We start from the raw sequence: 20632 nt of genomic DNA, 5'->3' as shown, positions 1-20632 counted from the left end.
ACTCAAAGCTAACGCGACAGAGTCGTCTGAGCGTGCGGGCTGGCCCGGGTCGAGTCCCGCTCTAACACCATTACCAGCAGCTAGGGGCCAGGTCAGCCAGCCCTGACCTCCACAGCTCAACTTTGACTGACATTGGAAGTTGTTTAGGCATTTGCGTCAGTCGGTTGTGTCACGAATCGATGCGGCCGCCAACCTCAAAACACAAATCTCTGTATGGGACCGGTCTATACTAGCAGCCAGTATGGACTGACTCCAGTTCTGACAGCAGCCTGTCTGTTGCTCTAGATCTCTTTGCAGTCTGTCCATGCTGTTTATTTCCATGGATCTGCCTGTAGAGGGTGCTGCTGTGTTTCTCTGCCAGCCGATGTGTTTCCAGCAGTTTGCAGTCAATTTGAAAGACACGGCAGCAACATTTCTCCTCCCTCACCCTCATAATGATGATATCAGTGTATCAACCGCTGATAACACAACAGCCTTTACTCAGAAACACAGTGTGATTATTATTACAGCTGTTATGACAGAAGACGGACATCAATGAGAGTGAGACAGATGCTAGAAAAATGTAAAAAAAAACGTCTATTGGTGAGAGACATAGACAGAGAGAGAGAGAGAGAAAGAAAGTTGCAGTGTTTACACAGTTCCCACTCACCTATATATTTCGTTCAACAACAAAAGTACACATTTTCACCTTTGTACTTAAGTTAATTTGATCTACCCGTGTATATTATGTTACACAGCTGTTTACACACTTTCCTTATACAAATCCAATCTAATTCAAATTTATTTATAAAGCACATTTAAAAGCAACACAGTTGACCAAAGTGATGTACAATCAAAATAGCAAAAAGAAAACTATAAAACACAATACAACTAGAGGTGCACTCAGAGAGCACAGACTTCTACCAAGGCCAATACTCCAGTCTGATATTATGCAAATTTTGTGTGGGAATCGGATCAGAAAACGAACCCTGAAAAGCTGCATTTGAGACTATCAGACAACTCATGCACATCTAATCAAAGAGGGGCTCAAACAATATGTTTCTTCTTTTGAAGCCACAGATATTTCCTAGTAGTTTAGTATCGGCTTGCTATGAAATCTATTGTATTTTGGACACATGTGAATCCAGTCAAAGTTGGTCAGAGATGAATACAGTACAGAATGATACATCTTTACAGCAGCTCTAAATCTAATGTATTTGACAAAAAGCTGCCTTTTTTGCAGTCCTCAAAGCAAAATCAATGTAACACCAAGATGATTATTGGGAAATGTCAAAAATAGTTGCGACAGTTGAGATGGTGGTTAGGAGGCCCTCAGTGCTTGTTCAGGAACAAGCTGAGGAAGCTAGCTGGTTCCTCTGCTTCAGTGCTGGAACAAGCTGAGGAAGCTAGCTGGTTCCTCTGCTTCAGTGCTGGAACAAGCTGAGGAAGCTAGCTGGTTCCTCTGCTTCAGTGCTGGAACAAGCTGAGGAAGCTAGCTGGTTCCTCTGCTTCAGTGCTGGAACAAGCTGAGGAAGCTAGCTGGTTCCTCTCCTTTAGTCATTATTTCTGTCTGACAGAAGTCTGGAGGGATGAGCTGCTGGGGGTCCGAAATCCCGATGACATTGTTGAACATGCTAGTGAACAGGAGGACAAAGGGTGCATTTATTACAAAAGGAATTAAGGGGACTATATATATATATATATATATATATATATATATATATATATATATATATATATATATATATATATATATATATATATAGTGATATTGGCCTGACAGCATTCATATTTAATTAGGTCATTATGGAAAATGTCATTAGTCATTAGTCATAGCACTACCCACAGCAGCCAGCAGGTCTCACACACACACACACACACACACACACACACACACACACACACACACACACACACACACACACACACACACACACACACACACACACACACACACACACACACACACACACACACACACACACACACACACACACACACACACACACACACACACACACACACACACACACCTTTTGAACTAATTATGAAAATGTGCAGAAAGCAACTACTGTAGAGTGATATGTATATGATATGATGTGTCTCTGCACCAATGCCAAGTCCTTTATACACTGTTGATCTGAATGTAGACCTACACACCTTGCCTGCACCCATCCGAAATGGTCAGTCTGGTACATAGTGCTGACAGGAATGCATCCGAATTCAGTGACGGTCATCATGTACTTTCCTGGAGGGACAGAGATGGGAGACAAACAGCTAGATAGATAGAAAACAGAAAGACCACATCACCCTTCTCCTCTCTCTCCACTTCTAGAATCAACTTTTGTCCACTTACTGTACATCCACCTGCCTAATTGAGATCCCACAGATTCACCCTATTGGCCCAAATAAAATGCTAGTGTCACGTACGGACGCGTCTTCGCCAAAGTGAAGAAAACTGAACTACACGGAAGAGTGAAATACAATCTGTCTCCTAATAAGCAGCAGTGAGCTAACCCTGCGAGGCAGCTGGATTTGCACGAGAACAAGATCACGATCACACAACAAATCCAACTTGCCACGCTCCAATCTATTGGTTTGGACCAATCAGCCTCCAAGGAAGTAAGAGGCGGTCCTAAGTCGCTCAAGTTAGCTCGTGAAGTGATATATGGTGATAGACAGATGTTTCATCCAATCACCTGCCAAGTACTTTTTGAAAGTGCTTGCCCTTTTTAATCGGTCTCAAAGATCGAGTTCCCAGATGGATCTGTGAAACAAACCATGTGGCAGCGTCAGGTTAGCAGTGAGCAGCGCTCCGTACAGAGAAAGCTGGACTCACACACTTGACGTTACATGACTTCTGACTGGTCAAATTCAAATTTTGTAGTTAGCCTATATCTCTTGCTGCCTTGAAATTGCCAAGTGTAGCTTTTAGCCCTTATATAGGCCTAGCTGACTCATTTGAGTTAGTAAGTGGCAGAAGTGTTATGAAGAAGGCCAAAATGAAAAACTGCAGCCATTCCCTGCTCTCACCTGTGTTATTGGGCAGTTCTCCCGTCCAGGTGTTGACCAGGAGCCCCTGCCCAGGTCCAGAGGAGCTGCCCAGGACTACCTGGCCCAGCAGAGAGGCGTTCTTTGGGACCCCCATGGGCTGGAAGTCTGTGATCAGAGGGCTTTTTTTGCATTTGCGGTTTACATCATCAATCTCGTACACGACAGCCTGGTGGATGACATTCATGGGAAAAATGTTTAGCGCTCATTCTGCTGTCTGACTCAGATTTGTTCCAACATTGAAAAACTCAACGATCAGGAGTAGGGGTGAAGTAATAACTGCTAGTTACTGTGATTGACTTTCCCATAAGCATTTTTAAGCATTTTTAAATGCCTGTACTTTCACTTCTGCTTTTTAACCCTGTATGTTGTAAGAGTTGTGTGAGTTGTGACTATATGACTCCTGTCAGTGACAATAAAGCACAGTGTTTCTGGACTTTACTTCCCATAAGAGTTACTAGCTTGAGATTTGTGATTATCAAGGACTCACTCTAACTATAACCAAATAATAATATCTCATAAAATAATTTGGGGATACTTGAGACTATAAGATCTGTGCCCCGACCCGTCACCTGTGATTAAACAAAGTCTTGACACAGTCAATTACAAAGGTTTATTAGCCGCTGAGAGGCTAAGTATGGAAGGCTGACGTTGTGTCCTGCTCCAATCAAACACCTCGACTCCGCGGCTGAGTTTTAAATGTTCATTTTATACACTCTCCCCTCTGCCTAACCAGGCTGACTGACTTTTCCGCATTCCACTACCAACACACACACACACACACACACACACACACACACACACACACACACACACACACACACACACACACACACACACACACACACACACACACACACACACAGAGACACACACACACACACACACACACACACACACACACACACACACACACACACACACACGCACACGCACACACACACACACACACACACACACACAACTCTCTGATGAAGCAGTGATGAGCACAACACAAATACATTACATACTGTAGGAACCTACAATATATTTGTTCTCACCCGCTGCCTGCCCACCCTGCTAGAAAACAAACAAACAAACAAACAAACAGCATAGACCAGCATGAATTCCTTGCTGATATGCTTTTTATGTTTTTGTTTTTGCAGGGCACATGTGTGCAACTCATTTACACCTAGTTTTTAAATGTGACCTGTATCTGGATAAGTTATCTGGTCGCATTTAAAAACCAGGTGTAAATGGGCAGGCCCGTAGTTTGGTAGTTTGGTAGTTTTTTTTTTTTTTTTAAATAGCCCCGGCCCCCAGATCTATTCATCTGTCATTGATGTTTTAATTTGACAGTTGATCAGAAATGCAACAATTTGCTTCCTCTCTGTGTGCTATAGAAGGAAGAGAGATAACTCACAACATTCAGATTTTGCATTGAGGCTAGATTAGGGCTAGACTTTGGGGACAGTTCTATTGAAGTGAATCGGTAAGTAACTCCCCTGTGATGTTTGTGTAGATGGGCAATTGTATTTAATTGAGCAGTATTCTGCCATGTGACCTGTATGCAGAATATAAATTATATTATATGGGGAGACATTTATTTTTTGTATCATTTTAAAGCAACAGCACAGTAAGGAGGATATTAATCTAACATGATGTCTGTAGTTCTTTATAGATCTAGCCTCTTAATTTTGCTCTCAAAGTGCACCAGATTGAACCATTTTACTTTAAGATGGACAAAAACAATTATCCGGGGGGATAACAGCCCCCCCTGGCCCCCCACGCCGTGCTAAAATGACCTCGGTATTTCTCAAACCCTGCTACGGGCCTGTAAATGGGGTATAAAAGATCTCAACACAAAAGTGAGCCAGACTACCTCCAGATGTGGTCAGGAAGATCTGATCACATCCGGATCACGGTGCATTTACACCTTGCATTAGCATGCATTTTTCTTTATCCAGATAACATCCAGATAGCTTATCCAGTTACAGGTCACAATTAAAAAACAGGTGTAAATGGGGAATTAGTTTTACCCGTGCCCGTACCCATTAATTTATATAAATATATTTTTTTAATAAGTTTACACAACATTCTTGCGTGGGACTCTGATTCAGGTCAGTCCGTCAGAAACGCGTAAGTTGATGTGCTTCGTCAGATGGCCTCTAACTGTGCGTTCATCTGGATCCGGGCTTGTTTTTAGGGAACTAGTAATTTTCAGATTTTCTACTTGAATATGAATATTTCAGTGAAATGTCCACCTCTGATCAGGCACACCACACTCTGAAATGAATGATTTGGGCTCTAATGTGCATTTCATGGCTTTGGTCAGTCACCTCTCTGTAGAGCAGAAGAGCATCATAGGTGAAGGACGTGTTCTGGTACGTTCCCAGCTCATGCAGGCGGATCCTCTCTCCCATCCCATCATACATATACTTGGCATAGGCCCACAGCTTCTCATTCTGCGTGGACTGGGAGAGAAACGTTTGGTTTGAGTACAGTTAGTAGGCCCTTTTTCACAGCAGCCATTTTGTGCCTAAAAGGCAGGAAGTAACACAGGTGTACCAAAACATTAATTAGGGTTTCCAACTTCCAGTCCATTTAGGTGTTCCAGCGCTGGGGCCCTAATTAGTGAGTTGGTTGCACTTGTGTTTACCCTGCCTTTTTAGACACAAAATGGCAGCTGTGGAAAAAGGCCCGTTGTGGGGACTTTTCTTATTTGAAATGGTATTTGTTCTTTACAAAAGCCCCCCCCTCACTGCTTAACACTGCTGTAATAGGCTACTGTGGTAATCTGGTTAATGAAATGCGAAAAAACTGTAACTCTGTCACTGTATCTGTATCTACTACTACACTAGTCATTGTTTAGGCTGATTAATTGTGCTCATAACATCATAATTACTTTGACAAAGAAAAAAAATAAGAAAGAAGAAAAAAACACTCACCACAGTGAGGGCTCCGGTCAGCAGAGGAGGACTTCCTGTATGGAGAAGGAATCGTTTTAATTGTAAACTGGTCAGTAAATGCAACAGTAAAGCGGCAGTGAATAAGACCCATAGACATAAACAATGGGAAATAATATCACGGCTATCATCACCTATTGTTGAATACTAAACACATCCATCCTCTCTCTGTTATGATACTTACTGCATTGATGGGGCTTCTGGGCCAGGCAGCCGAGTGCCAGTGAGCACATTAACAGTAAAGCTCTCATGCTGCACGCGTCCACGCTCCTGCTGTTCACAAACTGCAGCACAGATCTGCCAGGTCACTTCCTTATAAACACTGACACAGGCTCCGGGGCAACGTCAGCTTCCGTGTTTTCCTTCCAACACCAGCCTTTTGAAATCCGACTCCTCATAGGCTTACAGTACCTGTTGTTATCTGGCTCGCATCACAAGAGGCCATAATCAATCAGCTGAAATTGAGCTGCCTAGGGGCTAGGGGTTTTCAAAGTCTGAGACTATGGGCCTCCCCTTGGTGCAAAGCTTGGAAAAAGGTGCCTCCCCTTAGTTTTCTTGCTTAGTTTCACAAAATTCTTGGATGCCTATGGGATCATGAGTATGTTATTTGACCCCAAAGATAGTCAACGATTGAGACAAAATAGCCTGATATTGCCGTTTGACATATTTCAGGCTACACCAAATACATTAAAAAGATCTGTCTGATCTTTGAAGGTATTTATTTGTTTCTGCCTCTGGGAAAGTGGGAAAAAACACACACACAAAATCTCCAAAATCTCTTAATGAACTATCTCTTTAATCAAACCACACATTTAGGCTATTCTATGTTATTTGATAACTAATGTAACTGGTGATAAGTAATGTAATATTTTTGCACTTCTATTCACTGAGCCTCCGCTGAAACGGTTTGGAGTCCCCCTGGGGAGGCCCACCTCCCACTTTGAAAACCTCTACAATGTTTCATGGAGAAGCTGGTTGAACACTACGGTAAATGAGAAGGAAAATTGCACTTCTATCAATATTACAGCCTCAAGACATATTGACCTAAAAAATGAGGCTACTAACCTGAAATACACAATCTTTTAATTCACCAGGCTTGTAAAAGTTGGTTCAAATCCAAATGCAAGTGAACTGTGTGAACTTGACGCTCTGGTACAGTGGGTCAGAGGTGACGAATGTTGTTTGTATTCACAAAGGAAGGCAGAAAACCAGTACTGGATTCCGGTGGAATGGGGTTGATCACATGGGCTAATTGCTTCACCAGTGACATCACAGTCATAAGATCTGGAGGTGTGTGACTGCAGTCACCTGACTGGCACACCTGAACATTACATGAATCCTCCTGCACACTACTAGCTACTACTAACTCTTTCTCCTGCAAACGCATCATAAAGAGTAACTAAACCCTAAAATCACTTTTGTCAGCTGAAAACCAATATGGGAATTTAGTAGTGTTATTCATGGATTCAGGTAAAAATCTTCAGTGCAAAATATTTTAATTCTACATACGGTACTTTCATTCATAGAGGCTGCCCTCTATTGGTTGAAACCCACTTTTTAAATTGAGTTTATTTGAATTTTCCTAACAGTTGTAAGTTTTTTTTTGTGAAGCCACAAATAATTTATTTCCTATGATATAGGCTTGCTATGAACAGGTTCCTACATATTTTCCATTTCAAATGTTCAGACTTCTCGGTAGATTTCTCAGACCATATTTGAAAATGTGCATTCTAATTCTGCATATTACGATGCGGTACCATTTTGCTATATGTTTCTATAGACAATAGTCTGGAAACATACTTTTTCCATACTCTCTTTTTCTTACCCCATACTTTTCCAGACCTGGAAAATACTCAAATCAAATTTGATACTTTTCCATTAAATCTCTTTTATTTTGGACATGTATAAATCCAAAGTTTGTCAGGGATGCATAGGATGACACATCTTTACAGCAGGGCTAACTCTAATGTATTTGAAAAAGAAAAATCATTGTAACCCCAAGATGATTATTGGGAAATATCGAAAATATTTGCAACAGTTGAGATGGTGGTTAGGAGGCCCTCAGTGCTTGTTCAGGAACAAGCTGAAGAAGCTAGCTGGTTCGTCTCCTTCAGCCATTATTTCTGTCTTGCAGAAGTCTGGCGGGTTGAGCAGCTGGGGGTCTGTCATCCCGACGACGTTGTCGACGAAGCTGGTGAACAGGACAACAAGGATGCGTTTATTACAAAAGGAATTAAAGGTGTGTTTTTTTACAACCTCCAAGCTTTTACAATTTTACATGGTGATTTTTACCTCTTAACTTTTTCCACATTCTCTCGTGTGACAAAAGGGATTCAAAATTAATGTATTCTGGATTTTTGGTGTCAAATATAAGCAAAGTACTCTTTTCTAAAAGAGTGGAGTGGACGTAGCCTCTAGGAAGTTTATGGGACAGTATGACATTCCAATAACAGTAAAACCTACAGTAGTTTGCAAAACTAGTCACCCCTTTACTCACTTGGACTACATGCATATTGTCTCACTGGCAAACACGTTTGATAATAACATAATTTTTCATGTTCTAATCTGACCTTTCTTGTTGGGAAGATTTATCAGAGGTCCCTTAAATACATTCTAATGTGACTTTACGGTGTACGGTGGCGTTTTCTCCTGCAGAATGCATTTGCCCAGTATAGAAATTCTGAACTATAATCCCACACAAGCACAAGGAAATGTGCAGAAAGCAACTACTGTACATGTAGAGTGGTATGTATGTGATATGATGTGTCTCGGCACCAATGCCATTGATAAAAATACTTAAGTCCTTTTTACACTGTTGATCTGAATGTAGACCTACGCACCTTGTCTGCACCCATCCATAATCTTTGGTGTGGTACACATTGCTGACAGGAATGCATCCGAATTCAGTGACCGTCATCATGTACTTTCCTGGAGGGACAGAAATGGGAACTCATTTACGTTTATCAAACAAGTTTCAGGAGCAGAGCCACACTTTTATTTATTTTTATCTTTATTTATACAGGGGGAGTCTCACTGAGAGCAATGCTCTCTTTTTCAGGAGCGTCCTGTTCAAATTCACACAAGCATTCATACCTGGAAGCTGACCAGTACAACCATAGTCTGACCTGCTGGCCACTGATCAGCTCCACTGGAGCAGTTGGCGTTAAGGGCCTTGCTCAAGGGCATCTCAGTGGTGGTAATGAGGGAGGGGCAAGCGCTGCCTTTCCCCTTTTCCCCAGGCAGATTTATCCTGCCGGTCCTGGGGATTGAACCGACGACCTACCGGGTCCCAAACTCGCTCCTCTAACCATTGGGCCACCACTGCCCCAAACACCTCACGCACGCCTCTCACCCACACCTCCTCAGACAGCTCGATTACCTCCATGGTCCATGAACAAGGCCAAAATGAAAAGCCGCAGCCATTCCTTATGTTCTCACCTATATTAGGCACATCTCCCACCCAGTTGTTGACCAGGAGCCCCTCTCCAGGTCCGGAGGAGCTGCCAATTACTACCTGGTTCAGCAGAGAGGCGTCCTGTGGGACCCCCATGGGCTGGAAGTCTGTGGTCAGAGGCCTTTTTTTGCATTTATGGTTTACATCATCAATCTCGTACATGACAGCCTGGTGGATGACATTGATGGGGAAACATGTTTAGTGCTCGTTTTGCTGTCTCCACAGATTTGTTCAACATTGTTTTTACATTTGTCATTTATACGTAGAAAGTCAGGGGGGTGGAGTACTTTCTGAAGGCACTGACTGTACACACTTTAACGTGAAATTGAAACTCAATAATCGTTTTTATTCTTAAAAGGATTATTGAGTTTCAATTTCAGGTTAAAGTGTGTAATCCTTTTAACTCAATTCCTTTTAATAAACAAATAATCAGGAGCAGAGGTGGAAAGTGAATAATTCCAAATGCTAGTCACTGTGGTTGAGTTTCCCAGCATGTTAAGCATTCAGTACTTTCACGTCTGCTTTTTAACCATTTATGTTGTAACAGCCGTGTGCGTTGTGTGACTATGAGTCCTGTCAGTTACAAGACAACTTTCTGGAACAGGAGGGAAAACCGCGCTTCAGCTGACGAACTGCCCAACCGGTGCTTCTCAGAAAAGGGGACTGAGTGAACACATGAGAAAGAAACAATCTGGAGCACACGGTCAAAGTTAAGGCAATTTAATAAGTGCAAGCAGACTAACGTTTCGACACACAAAGTGTCTTCAACTTTCTGGACTTTGCTTCTCATATCATTACTAGCCCTGAGATTTGTGATCATCAAGGAACCACTCCCCAAACCATAATATATTGTAAAAGAATTTGAGGAGGCAAGAGAAGCGTTGGCCCTGCGAAGAGGTTCTGGCCCGGTAGGCCCGTTCTGTAATACATCCCTGAATACAACCACAATGTGAAATGATTGATTGAATGATTTGGGCTATAATGTCATTGCTTGGGTCACCTCTCTGTAGAGCAGAAGAGCATCATAGGTGAAGGACTGGTTCTGCTGGGTTCCCAGCTCTTGCAGGCGGATCCGCTCATCCATCCCATCATACACATACTTGGCAAAGGCCCACAGCTTCTCATTCTGGGTGAACTGGGAGAAGAACGAGAAGAACCATTTGAGTACTTCTGTCACTCTGGATCTACTACTGCTCTTGCTGATGCTTAGTCATTATGCTTACTGGTGTGGTTAATTGTGCTCCCCTAAACACCATAATTACTTTGAAAAAGATAAGCAAACAAACACTCACCACAGAGAAGGCTCCCGTCAGCAGAGGAGGACTTTCTGTATGAAGAAGGAAGATGTGTTTTCATTGAGACTCACAGAGTGAGTTTTATAAGTGAGTTATACACAATAGGAAATAATACACCACAGCTATCATCATCATCATCATCATCATCATCATCATCATCATCATCATCATCATCATCATCATCATCATCACCTATTCTTGAATACTAGCAGGATGACATAAGAGCAATGCAAATATGGCAAATCAATTGAAAATCCTATTGATCAACACGTCGTCATCCATCCACTCTCTGTTACTTACTGCAGGGATGGGGCGTCTGGGCCAGGCAGCCTAGTGCCAGCGAGCACACTAACAGTAAAGATCTCATGCTGCACGAGTCCGATTCCCACCTGCAACAGATCCAGCAGAGGCAAAGTCTCTCCCTTATAAACACTGACACCGCCGCTCCGGGGGGGACGTCAGCTTCCGGGTTTTCCTTCTACAGTAACACCATTGGGCTTTTGAAATCCCACTCCTCATAGGGCTACCTGTTCTTATCTGGCTCCTCTAGGACTACCTGTTCTTATCTGGCTCCTCATAGGCCTACCTGTTGTTATATGGCTCACATCACGAGAGGCCATATATAATCAATCAGGTGAAAGGCAGGCCTGCCCTATATGGGCCTGTTGGGCCATTCGACCGAATTTGTGCAAAGTCAGAGTTGGAAACATCTTGAAATAAATGTTTTTCTTATAAACATCTAAGATTTGTATACTTAAATTATATTTAAATGTGTTTTTGTTGTTGTGGGACAGCACGGATTCGGTAGAATGTATAGTGTAATGGTAAATGGACTGCATTTATATAGCGCTTTACAATGTGCCTGCATTCACCCATTCATACACCAAGGGCGGCAAGCTGCCACGCAGGGTGCTTGCGCAGCCATCGGGAGAAATTTGGTGTTCAGTGTCTTGCCCAAGGACACTTCGACATGCGGACTGGAGGAGCCGGGGATCGAACCACCGACCTTCTGATTGGTGGACAACCTACTCTACCTCCTGAGCCACAGCCACAGCCACCCCAATACAATACACTACGATGTTTCACTCTTTTGAATGTTAGGTAATGGGAAAATTGCACTTCTAAAAATGTTACAGCCTCAAGACATACTGACCTAAAATATGTACTAACCTGAAATACAGTATGTTTTAATTCACCAGGTTTGGAAAAGTTGACCCAAACCCAAAGGCAAGTGAACTATGTGGACCAGGTGTGGACTCTAGTACAGTGGTCAGAGGTGAAGAATGTTGTTTGTATTCACAAAGGAAGCAAGAAAGCCAGTACTGGATGGCGGTGGAATGAGGTTGATCACATGGGCTAATTGCTCCATCAGTGACATCACGGTCATAAGATCTGGAGGTGTGTGAGTGCAGTCACCTGACTGGAGCACCTGAACATTACATGAATCCTCCTGCACACTAGCTACTACTAACTCTTTCTCCTGCAAACGCATCATAAAGAGTACCGGTAACTAAACCCTAAAATCACTTTTGTCAGCTGAAAACCAATATGGGAATTTAGTAGTGTTGTTCATGGATTCAGGTAAAAATTTTCAGTGCAAAATATTTGAATTCTACATACGGTACTTTCATTCATAGAGGCTGCCCTCTATTGGTTGAAACCCACTTTTTAAATTGAGTTTATTTGAATTTTCCTAACAGCTGTAACAGATTTTTTTTTGTGAAGCCACAAATAATTTATTTCCTATGATATAGGCTTGCTATGAACAGGTTCCTACATATTTTCCATTTCAAAACTCTATACTTTTCCATACTCAAATGTTCAGACTTCTCGGTAGATTTCTCAGACCATATTTGAAAATGTGCATTCTAATTCTGCATATTACGATGCGGTACCATTTTGCTATATGTTTCTATAGACAATAGTCTGAAAACATACTTTTTCCATACTCTCTTTTCCTTACCCCATACTTTTCCAGACCTGGAAAATACTCAAATCAAATTCCATACTTTTCCATTAAATCTCTTTTATTTTGGACATGTGTAAATCCAAAGTTTGTCAGAGATGCATAGGATGACACATTTTTACAGCAGGGCTAACTCTAATGTATTTGAAAAAAGAAAAATCATTGTAACCCCAAGATGATTATTGGGAAATATCAAAAATATTTGCAACAGTTGAGATGGTGGTTAGGAGGCCCTCAGGGCTTGTTCAGGAACAAGCTGAAGAAGCTAGCTGGTTCGTCTCCTTCATCCATTATTTCTGTCTTGCAGAAGTCTGGAGGGTTGAGCAGCTGGGGGTCTGAAATCCCGATGACGTTGTCGAAGAAGCTGGTGAACAGGACAACAAGGATGCGTTTATTACAAAAGGAATTAAAGGTGTGTTTTTTTACGACCTCCGAGCTTTTAAAATTTTACATGGTGATTTTTACCTCTTAACTTTTTCCACATTCTCTCGTGTGACAAAAGGGATTCAAAATTAATGTATTCTGGATTTTTGGTGTCAAATATAAGCAAAGTACTCTTTTCTAAAAGAGTGGAGTGGACGTAGCCTCTAGGAAGTTTATGGGACAGTATGACATTCCAATAACAGTAAAACCTACAGTAGTTTGCAAAACTAGTCACCCCTTTACTCACTTGGACTACATGCATATTGTCTCACTGGCAAACACATTTCATAATAACATAATTTTTCATCTTCTAATCTGACCTTTCTTGTTGGGAAGCTTTACACGAGGTCCCTTAAATACATTCTAATGTGACTTTATGGTGTACGGTGGCGTTTTCTCCTGCCGAATGCATTTGCCCAGTATAGAAATTTTGAACTATAATCCCACACAAGCACAAGGAAATGTGCAGAAAGCAACTACTGTACATGTAGAGTGGTATGTATATGATATGATGTGTATTTTTATCAATAGCACCAATGCCATTGATAAAAATACTTAAGTCCTTTTTACACTGTTGATCTGAATGTAGACCTACGCACCTTGTCTGCACCCATCCATAATCTTTGGTGTGGTGCACAGTGCTGACAGGAATGCATCCGAATTCAGTGACCGTCTTCATGTACTTTCCTGGAGGGACAGAAATGGGAACTCATTTACGTTTATCAAACAAGTTTCAGGAGCAGAGCCACACTTTTTTTAATTTTTTTTATCTTTATTTATACAGGGGGAGTCTCACTGAGAGCAATGCTCTCTTTTTCAGGAGCGCCCTGTTCACATTCACACACGCATTCATACCTGGAAGCTGACCAGTACAACCATAGTCTGATCGGCTGACCACTGATCAGCTCCACTGGAGCAGTTGGGGTTAAGGGCCTTGCTCAAGGGCATCTCAGTGGTGGTAATGAGGGAGGGGCAAGCGCTGCCTTTTCACTTTCCCCGACCAGATTTATCCTGCCGGTCCTGGGGATTGAACCGACGACCTTCCGGTCACAAGCTCGCTCCTCTAACCATTGGGCCACCACTGCCCCAAACACCTCACGCACGCCTCTCACCCACACCTCCTCAGACAGCTCGATTACCTCCATGGCCCATGAACAATGCCAAAATGAAAAGCTGCAGCCGTTCCTTATGTTCTCACCTATATTAGGCAGATCTCCCACCCAGATGTTGACCAGGAGCCCCTCTCCAGGTCCAGAGGAGCTGCCAATTACTACCTGGTTCAGCAGAGAGGCGTCCTTTGGGACCCCAATGGGCTGGAAGTCTGTGGTCAGAGGCCTTTTTTTGCATTTATGGTTTACATCATCAATCTCGTACATGACAGCCTGGTGGATGACATTGATGGGGAAACATGTTTAGTGCTCGTTTTGCTGTCTCCACAGATTTGTTCAACATTGTTTTTACATTTGTCATTTATACATAGAAAGTCAGGGGGGTGGAGTACTTTCTGAAGGCACTGACTGTACACACTTTAACATGAAATTGAAACTCAATAATCGTTTTTATTCCTTAAAGGATTATTGAGTTTCAATTTCAGGTTAAAGTGTGTAATCCTTTTAACTCAATTCCTTTTAATAAACAAATAATCAGGAGCAGAGGTGGAAAGTGAATAATTCCAAATGCTAGTCACTGTGGTTGAGTTTCCCAGCATGTTAAGCATTCAGTACTTTCACGTCTGCTTTTTAACCATTTATGTTGTAACAGCCGTGTGCGTTGTGTGACTATGAGTCCTGTCAGTTACAAGACAACTTTCTGGAACAGGAGGGAAAACCGCGCTTCAGCTGACGAACTGCGCCCAACCGGTGCTTCTCAGAAAAGGGGACTGAGTGAACACATGAGAAAGAAACAATCTGGAGCACACGGTCAAAGTTAAGGCAATTTAATAAGTGCAAGCAGACTAACGTTTCGACACACAAAGTATCTTCTTCAGAGTCAAAAACCTTTTTTGACTCTGAAGAAGACACTTTTGCACAACTTTCTGGACTTTGCTTCTCATATCATTACTAGCCTGAGATTTGTGATCATCAAGGAACCACTCCCCAAACCATAATATCTTGTAAAAGAATTTGAGGAGGCAAGAGAAGCATTGGCCCTGCGAAGAGGTTCTGGTTCAATGTGAAATGAATGATTTGGGCTATAATGTCATTGCTTGGGTCACCTCTCTGAAGAGCAGAAGAGCATCATAGGTGAAGGACTGGTTCTGCTGGGTTCCCAGCTCTTGCAGGCGGACCCGCTCTCCCATCCCGTCATACACACACTTGACATAGGCCCACAGCTTCTCATTCTGGGTGGACTGGGAGAAGAACGAGAAGAACCGTTTGGTTTGAGTACTTCTGTCACTCTGGATCTACTACTGCTCTTGCTGATGCTTAGTCATTATGCTTACTGTTGTGGTTAATTGTGCTCCCCTAAACATCATAATTACTTTGAAAAAGATAAGCAAACAAACACTCACCACAGAGAAGGCTCCCGTCAGCAGAGGAGGACTTTCTGTATGAAGAAGGAAGATGTGATTTCATTGAGACTCACAGAGTGAGTTTTATAAGCGAGTTATACACAATAGGAAATAATACATCACAGCTATCATCATCATCATCATCATCACCTATTCTTGAATACTAGCAGGATGACATAAGAGCAATGCAAATATGGCAAATCAATTGAAAATCCTATTGATCAACACGTCGTCATCCATCCACTCTCTGTTACTTACTGCAGGGATGGGGCGTCTGGGCCAGGCAGCCTAGTGCCAGCGAGCACATTACCAGTAAAGATCTCATGCTGCACGAGTCCGATTCCCACCTGCAACAGATCCAGCAGAGGCAAAGTCTCTCCCTTATAAACACTGACACCGCCGCTCCGGGGGGGGATGTCAGCTTCCGGGTTTTCCTTCTACAGTAACACCATTGGGCTTTTGAAATCCCACTCCTCATAGGGCTACCTGTTCTTATCTGGCTCCTCATAGGCCTACCTGTTGTTATATGGCTCACATCACGAGAGGCCATATATAATCAATCAGGTGAAAGGCAGGCCTGCCCTATATGGGCCTGTTGGGCCATTCGACTGAATTTGTGCAAGGTCAGAGTTGGAAACATCTTGAGGGTTAAGTGTCTTGCCCAAGGACACTTCGACATGCAGACTGGAGGAGCCGGTGATTGAACCACCAACCTTCTGATTGGTGGACAACCTACTCTACCTCCACAGCCACCCCAATACAATACACTACGATGTTTCACTCTGTTGAATGTTAGGTAATGGGAAAATTGCACTTCTAAAAATGTTACAGCCTCAAGACATACTGACCTAAAATATGTACTAACCTGAAATACAGTATGTTTTAATTCACCAGGTTTGGAAAAGTTGATCCAAACCCAAAGGCAAGTGAACTATGTGGACCAGGTGTGGACTCTAGTACAGTTGTCAGAGGTGAAGAATATTGTTTGTATTCACAAAGGAAGCAAGAAAGCCAGTACTGGATGGCGGTGGAATGAGGTTGATCACATGGGCTAATTGCTCCATCAGTGACATCACGGTCATAAGATCTGGAGGTGTGTGAGTGCAGTCACCTGACTGGCACACCTGAACGTTACATGAATCCTCCTGCACACTAGCTACTACTAACTCTTTCTCCTGCAAACCCATCATAAAGAGTAACTAAACCCTAAAATCACTTTTGTCAGCTGAAAACCAATATGGGAATTTAATAGTGTTGTTCATGGATTCAGGTAAAAACTTTCAGTGCAAAATATTTGAATTCTACATACGGTACTTTCATTAATAGAGGCTGCCCTCTATTGGTTGAAACCCACTTTTTAAATTGAGTTTATTTGAATTTTCCTAACAGCTGTAACAGATTTTTTTTTGTGAAGCCACAAATAATTTATTTCCTATGATATAGGCTTGCTATGAACAGGTTCCTACATATTTTCCATTTCAAAACTCTATACTTTTCCATACTCAAATGTTCAGACTTCTCGGTAGATTTCTCAGACCATATTTGAAAATGTGCATTCTAATTCTGCATATTACGATGCGGTACCATTTTGCTATATGTTTCTATAGACAATAGTCTGGAAACATACTTTTTCCATACTCTCTTTTCCTTACCCCATACTTTTCCAGACCTGGAAAATACTCAAATCAAATTCCATACTTTTCCATTAAATCTCTTTTATTTTGGACATGTGTAAATCCAAAGTTTGTCAGAGATGCATAGGATGACACATTTTTACAGCAGGGCTAACTCTAATGTATTTGAAAAAAGAAAAATCATTGTAACCCCAAGATGATTATTGGGAAATATCGAAAATATTTTCAACAGTTGAGATGGTGGTTAGGAGGCCCTCAGTGCTTGTTCAGGAACAAGCTGAAGAAGCTAGCTGGTTCGTCTCCTTCAGCCATTATTTCTGTCTTGCAGAAGTCTGGCGGGTTGAGCAGCTGGGGGTCTGTCATCCCGACGACGTTGTCGACGAAGCTGGTGAACAGGACAACAAGGATGCGTTTATTACAAAAGGAATTAAAGGTGTGTTTTTTTACGACCTCCAAGCTTTTACAATTTTACATGGTGATTTTTACCTCTTAACTTTTTCCACATTCTCTCGTGTGACAAAAGGGATTCCAAATTAATGTATTCTGGATTTTTGGTGTCAAATATAAGCAAAGTACTCTTTTCTAAAAGAGTGGAGTGGACGTAGCCTCTAGGAAGTTTATGGGACAGTATGACATTCTAATAACAGTAAAACCTACAGTAGTTTGCAAAAGTAGTCACCCCTTTACTCACTTGGACTACATGCATATTGTCTCACTGGCAAACACGTTTGATAATAACATAATTTTTCATGTTCTAATCTGACCTTTCTTGTTGGGAAGATTTATCAGAGGTCCCTTAAATACATTCTAATGTGACTTTACGGTGTACGGTGGCGTTTTCTCCTGCAGAATGCATTTGCCCAGTATAGAAATTTTGAACAATAATCCCACACAAGCAAAAGGAAATGTGCAGAAAGCAACTACTGTACATGTAGAGTGGTATGTATGTGATATGATGTGTCTCGGCACCAATGCCATTGATAAAAATACTTAAGTCCTTTTTACACTGTTGATCTGAATGTAGACCTACGCACCTTGTCTGCACCCATCCATAATCTTTGGTGTGGTACACATTGCTGACAGGAATGCATCCGAATTCAGTGACCGTCATCATGTACTTTCCTGGAGGGACAGAAATGAGAACTCATTTAAGTTTATCAAACAAGTTTCAGGAGCAGAGCCACACTTTTTTTTTTTTTATCTTCATTTATACAGGGGGAGTCTCACTGAGAGCAATGCTCTCTTTTTCAGGAGCGTCCTGTTCAAATTCACACACACATTCATACCTGGAAGCTGACCAGTACAACCACAGTCTGATCTGTTGGCCACTGATCAGCTCCACTGGAGCAGTTGGGGTTAAGGGCCTTGCTCAAGGGCATCTCAGTGGTGGTAATGAGGGAGGGGCAAGCGCTGCCTTTTCACTTTCCCCAGCCAGATTTATCCTGCCGGTCCTGGGGATTGAACCGACGACCTTCCGGTCACAAGCTCGCTCCTCTAACCATTGGGCCACCACTGCCCCAAACACCTCGCTCACGCCTCTCACCCACACCTCCTCAGACAGCTCGATTACCTCCATGGTCCATGAACAAGGCCAAAATGAAAAGCCGCAGCCATTCCTTATGTTCTCACCTATATTAGGCACATCTCCCACCCAGTTGTTGACCAGGAGCCCCTCTCCAGGTCCGGAGGAGCTGCCAATTACTACCTGGTTCAGCAGAGAGGCGTCCTTTGGGACCCCAATGGGCTGGAAGTCTGTGGTCAGAGGCCTTTTTTTGCATTTATGGTTTACATCATCAATCTCGTACATGACAGCCTGGTGGATGACATTGATGGGGAAACATGTTTAGTGCTCGTTTTGCTGTCTCCACAGATTTGTTCAACATTGTTTTTACATTTGTCATTTATACATAGAAAGTCAGGGGGGTGGAGTACTTTCTGAAGGCACTGACTGTACACACTTTAACGTGAAATTGAAACTCAATAATCGTTTTTATTCTTGAAAGGATTATTGAGTTTCAATTTCAGGTTAAAGTGTGTAATCCTTTTAACTCAATTCCTTTTAATAAACAAATAATCAGGAGCAGAGGTGGAAAGTGAATAATTCCAAATGCTAGTCACTGTGGTTGAGTTTCCCAGCATGTTAAGCATTCAGTACTTTCACGTCTGCTTTTTAACCATTTATGTTGTAACAGCCATGTGCGTTGTGTGACTATGAGTCCTGTCAGTTACAAGACAACTTTCTGGAACAGGAGGGAAAACCGCGCTTCAGCTGACGAACTGCGCCCAACCGGTGCTTCTCAGAAAAGGGGACTGAGTGAACACATGAGAAAGAAACAATCTGGAGCACACGGTCAAAGTTAAGGCAATTTAATAAGTGCAAGCAGACTAACGTTTCGACACACAAAGTGTCTTTTGAAGACACTTTGTGTGTCGAAACGTTAGTCTGCTGGCACAACTTTCTGGACTTTGCTTCTCATATCATTACTAGCCCTGAGATTTGTGATCATCAAGGAACCACTCCCCAAACCATAATATCTTGTAAAAGAATTTGAGGAGGCAAGAGAAGCGTTGGCCCTGCGAAGAGGTTCTGGCCCGGTAGGCCCGTTCTGTAATACATCCCTGAATACAACCACAATGTGAAATGAATGATTTGGGCTATAATGTCATTGCTTGGGTCACCTCTCTGTAGAGCAGAAGAGCATCATAGGTGAAGGACTGGTTCTGGTAGGTTCCCAGCTCTTGCAGGCGGATCCGCTCATCCATCCCATCATACACATACTTGGCAAAGGCCAACAGCTTCTCATTCTGGGTGAACTGGGAGAAGAACGAGAAGAACCATTTGAGTACTTCTGTCACTCTGGATCTACTACTGCTCTTGCTGATGCTTAGTCATTATGCTTACTGGTGTGGTTAATTGTGCTCCCCTAAACACCATAATTACTTTGAAAAAGATAAGCAAACAAACACTCACCACAGAGAAGGCTCCCGTCAGCAGAGGAGGACTTTCTGTATGAAGAAGGAAGATGTGTTTTCATTGAGACTCACAGAGTGAGTTTTATAAGTGAGTTATACACAATAGGAAATAATACACCACAGCTATCATCATCATCATCATCATCATCATCATCATCATCATCACCTATTCTTGAATACTAGCAGGATGACATAAGAGCAATGCAAATATGGCAAATCAATTGAAAATCCTATTGATCAACACGTCGTCATCCATCCACTCTCTGTTACTTACTGCAGGGATGGGGCGTCTGGGCCAGGCAGCCTAGTGCCAGCGAGCACATTAACAGTAAAGATCTCATGCTGCACGAGTCCGATTCCCACCTGCAAACACAGATCCAGCAGAGGCAAAGTCTCTCCC

The 20632-nt window shown here is 42.4% G+C and overlaps 4 protein-coding genes across 4 annotated transcripts; all 4 read right to left on the bottom strand.

The window, feature by feature from the left end:
- Positions 1-763: 763 nt before the first annotated feature.
- LOC310771915 (ependymin-like) lies at positions 764-6279 on the bottom strand. Its single transcript, XM_083664415.1, has 6 exons — positions 6160-6279; positions 5958-5992; positions 5349-5483; positions 3013-3199; positions 2140-2227; positions 764-1613 (listed from the first exon to the last, which is right to left on the bottom strand). Exons 1-6 carry the CDS (start codon positions 6224-6226, stop codon positions 1490-1492), a joined length of 636 nt encoding a protein of 211 aa, XP_083520541.1. The 5' UTR covers positions 6227-6279; the 3' UTR covers positions 764-1489.
- A 1757-nt stretch (positions 6280-8036) lies between these two features.
- Positions 8037-11091, bottom strand: LOC310771918 (ependymin-like; the record flags this gene model as incomplete). The annotated part of the gene is made up of 6 exons (XM_083664418.1): positions 8037-8166; positions 8816-8903; positions 9414-9597; positions 10430-10564; positions 10722-10756; positions 11025-11091. The coding sequence occupies 6 exons, from the start codon at positions 11089-11091 to the stop codon at positions 8037-8039; spliced, it is 639 nt and encodes a 212-aa protein (XP_083520544.1).
- A 1833-nt stretch (positions 11092-12924) lies between these two features.
- LOC310771917 (ependymin-like) lies at positions 12925-15932 on the bottom strand (the record flags this gene model as incomplete). The annotated part of the gene is made up of 6 exons (XM_083664417.1): positions 12925-13054; positions 13713-13800; positions 14312-14495; positions 15329-15463; positions 15626-15660; positions 15884-15932. 6 exons carry the CDS (start codon positions 15930-15932, stop codon positions 12925-12927), a joined length of 621 nt encoding a protein of 206 aa, XP_083520543.1.
- Positions 15933-17514: 1582 nt separating this feature from the next.
- Positions 17515-20265, bottom strand: LOC310771916 (ependymin-like; the record flags this gene model as incomplete). The annotated part of the gene is made up of 5 exons (XM_083664416.1): positions 17515-17644; positions 18294-18381; positions 18889-19072; positions 19939-20073; positions 20231-20265. Coding segments are annotated over 5 exons (572 nt in total), but the record flags the coding sequence as incomplete, so codon positions are not given.
- Positions 20266-20632: the final 367 nt, after the last annotated feature.

This window comes from Poromitra crassiceps, assembly GCF_964638095.1.
Source record: "Poromitra crassiceps genome assembly, contig: HAP1_SCAFFOLD_1492, whole genome shotgun sequence".
Taxonomy (NCBI): Eukaryota; Metazoa; Chordata; class Actinopteri; order Beryciformes; family Melamphaidae; genus Poromitra; species Poromitra crassiceps.
The sequence above is the reverse complement of the archived record's forward strand: the minus strand, read 5'-3'. Positions and strand labels throughout refer to the sequence as shown.

Excerpts from the sequence above, each read along its gene's own strand:
- LOC310771915 (XM_083664415.1), bottom strand. The coding sequence starts at position 6,226 with ATGAGAGCTTTACTGTTAATGTGCTCACTGGCACTCGGCTGCCTGGCC. Across the intron at positions 3,200-5,348 it reads CTCTTCTGCTCTACAGAGAG|GCTGTCGTGTACGAGATTGA; the intron begins GTGACTGACCAA and ends GTCATCCACCAG. Across the intron at positions 2,228-3,012 it reads AGAACTGCCCAATAACACAG|GAAAGTACATGATGACCGTC; the intron begins GTGAGAGCAGGG and ends CTGTCCCTCCAG.